Source organism: Danio rerio, chromosome 7 (genome assembly GCF_049306965.1).
Source record: "Danio rerio strain Tuebingen ecotype United States chromosome 7, GRCz12tu, whole genome shotgun sequence".
NCBI lineage: Eukaryota > Metazoa > Chordata > Actinopteri > Cypriniformes > Danionidae > Danio > Danio rerio.
This window is the reverse complement of record NC_133182.1, coordinates 11602501-11605000: the sequence shown is the minus strand read 5'-3', so window position 1 is coordinate 11605000 and position 2500 is coordinate 11602501. Positions and strand designations below refer to the sequence as shown.

Below are 2500 nucleotides of genomic sequence, written 5' to 3'. Positions count from 1 at the left end.
CTTCTTTATCGTCTTCTTCTTCATCGTGTAGGGATAGTTTACAGTTTGACCCAAAGAATGACCAGTCTGGTAGATGAAGAAGAGCCGGAGTCAGAGATTTAAATAAATAAATTAAGTTTACTGAAGATAGTTTGCAGTTTCATTTGCAGAAGCCAGCTTCAACACTGGCAATGAGTTCCTAGGCTCACAATCACCAATCAATAACAATTATACTCTCACATAACGTCATTAACTGCCTCATACATATTGGTGTTCTAACCTGATTGGTTAAAACACAGATAGACTAGGAAAATTTCCACGTGGGGTTCGTGCGTACAATTCTGAACAATATCTAAACATAAACGTCATCCCTTAGACAGGGGTCACCAAACTTGTTCCTGGAGGGCCGGTGTCCTGCAGATTTTAACTCCAACCCTAATCAAACACACCTGAACAAGCTGATCAAGGTCTTATTAGGTATACTTGAAACATCCAGGCAGGTGTGTTGAGGCAAGTTGGAGCTAAACCCTGGAGGGAGACCGGCCCTCCAGGACCGAGATTGGTGACCCCTGCCTTAGACTGATTAGAGCTGACTCCAGACCTGTGAAACAGATCAACAATCAAATAAAACACACACACTTAAAGTATAATCTGTTTCTTATCCAAGGCTGAGTGTATACTCAGCCATCTTTATCAAAACTGGTTAAAAACCGGTATAATCTACATTCAGGCAGTTACAGTATATCCTTACTACACAAAGTCTATTTTGAATAAAAAGTAGAATCACTTTAAAATAATTAACCGTAAAAACAGTAAAATCACTTTTAGACATTTTAGATAGTATTAACTCATAGAAATAACAATAGAAACGGTTGTTTCCAGTCCTCAGCCCTCAGTTCCACTCAAGGTCTCCATGACCTCTGACCTAGTTTGCTGGCTCCTGAAAATAGTTATAAAGAGATCTTTCAGTCGTCTTCTTCTTCTTATAATTATAAAGGCATCATATATTTGGTGGAATCCATAATGTCAATTCTTTGTTATTTTTTTATTTGTTTTACATCAACTTTTATATTTTTGATCAATTGAATGTTTATATTTTCCCTTTCCAATGACATTAATTTCCCTTTACAGCCAGAATACGGAGAATTCAAAATAGCCGAAAATGTTCTTCATCTGATTTACAACCAGGGAATGATCTGGTAAGTGATGGATTTATCCATTTATCAGCTAATAATCTAAGTCATGATTCTCCATTTAAGGATTATTACATTCCAGCGACTGCTTTTATGTCTTATACACAGTCCTAATTTAAAATCCTGTCTCTGTGTATTATTATATATGAGCTTATATATCGATATCAGCAATAAACTGTCCTGTTCCTGTGGTTCACGCAATGCTCCATTGCCCTCCAGCTTTGCCATCCCACAATAATGACTTATCTGAAGCTCCAGGTGCACGAACTCTTTTAGGATAGGAATAAATCTTTTCTATGTTTTTTTTATTCCCTGTCCTGTAGGATGGGAGCATTTTTTTCACCCTGCCTGCCTGCCTTTAACGTCCTGAAGCTCATTGGTTTGATGTACCTGCGGAGCTGGGCTGTGCTGACCTGTAATGTTCCCCATCAGCAGGTCTTCAAGGCCTCCAGGTCAGTGAGGCAGAATCAGGTCATTAGAGGTTATACAGTGTTTTCATTTAGCACCGATCTGAGGTCAGAGCTTTAATGGTCCAGGAGTTATCTCAGGTGTTGAGATGAGTGAAGTCAGGCAGTTTGGAATGACCGACAATTCATCAGAGGGCCCTTTTAACATTTGAGCACAAGAAAAACAGTGGAAACTTAATGCACGTTTATTGTGTCACACAGCTGCTGGAATATATCTGTGGCTGTTGCTTGTATTCCAAAGCGTTAAGGGTGTCACACACCGGATGCACCGCTCGGTGCCGCAACACGGCGCGCACATGACAGTTGAAAGTATCGCACACCAGACGGGCACATTCGCATGTTATTTAAAATGCAACAAATCAGATTGTGCTCTGTGCCGCGGCAGAAATATGAACAGTGTCCTGAGTTGTGGCTGGGTGCCGCTGACATGCGGCGTCAGTTTGTGTACCCTGAAAGAAGTGTATGAATTCTAAAATGCATGATGCTGCGTGGCACTACGCGGCGCGTCGCCGAGTGGCGCTTCTGGTGTGTGACCCCTTTAGACACACACTCAGTAATTTTTCCACAGAGTATATGCTGTCAAAACTCTAGCTTATTGTTTCTTGTTGTACATATTGAAGTTTTTTTTTTTATTGCTATGCAAATTCTACAATCAATAGGCGAATTATTATTCTGTCCCAACCAATTGTTAAAGAAGTCCTTCTATAACAAAATACAATTGGTATAAAACTGATTATAATCAAATGACCCTTGAATATTTAAAAAACAGAGCTTTAGTAAAAATAAAAAAAATATTTAGAAATAATCTGCATGTGTGTTACTCTCAACAACGCACACTGAGAAACAGAAAGTAAAACTAAG

General features: G+C 39.3%; 2 protein-coding genes across 13 annotated transcripts in view; one reads left to right on the top strand and one right to left on the bottom strand.

Annotated features, from left to right (window-relative positions):
• Nucleotides 1-2500, bottom strand: part of cemip (cell migration inducing hyaluronidase 1) — a 1140081-nt gene that overhangs the window by 497398 nt on the left and 640183 nt on the right. The window lies entirely within an intron of this gene.
• tmc3 (transmembrane channel like 3) overlaps nt 1-2500 on the top strand; it is an 86049-nt gene that overhangs the window by 52763 nt on the left and 30786 nt on the right. For all 12 annotated transcript variants that reach the window (XM_073908090.1, XM_073908083.1, XM_073908085.1 and 9 more), the window contains 2 exons: nt 1111-1178; nt 1496-1624. In XM_073908090.1, the coding sequence (XP_073764191.1) occupies nt 1111-1178; nt 1496-1624 (197 nt within the window). The remainder of the gene's footprint in view (nt 1-1110; nt 1179-1495; nt 1625-2500) is intronic.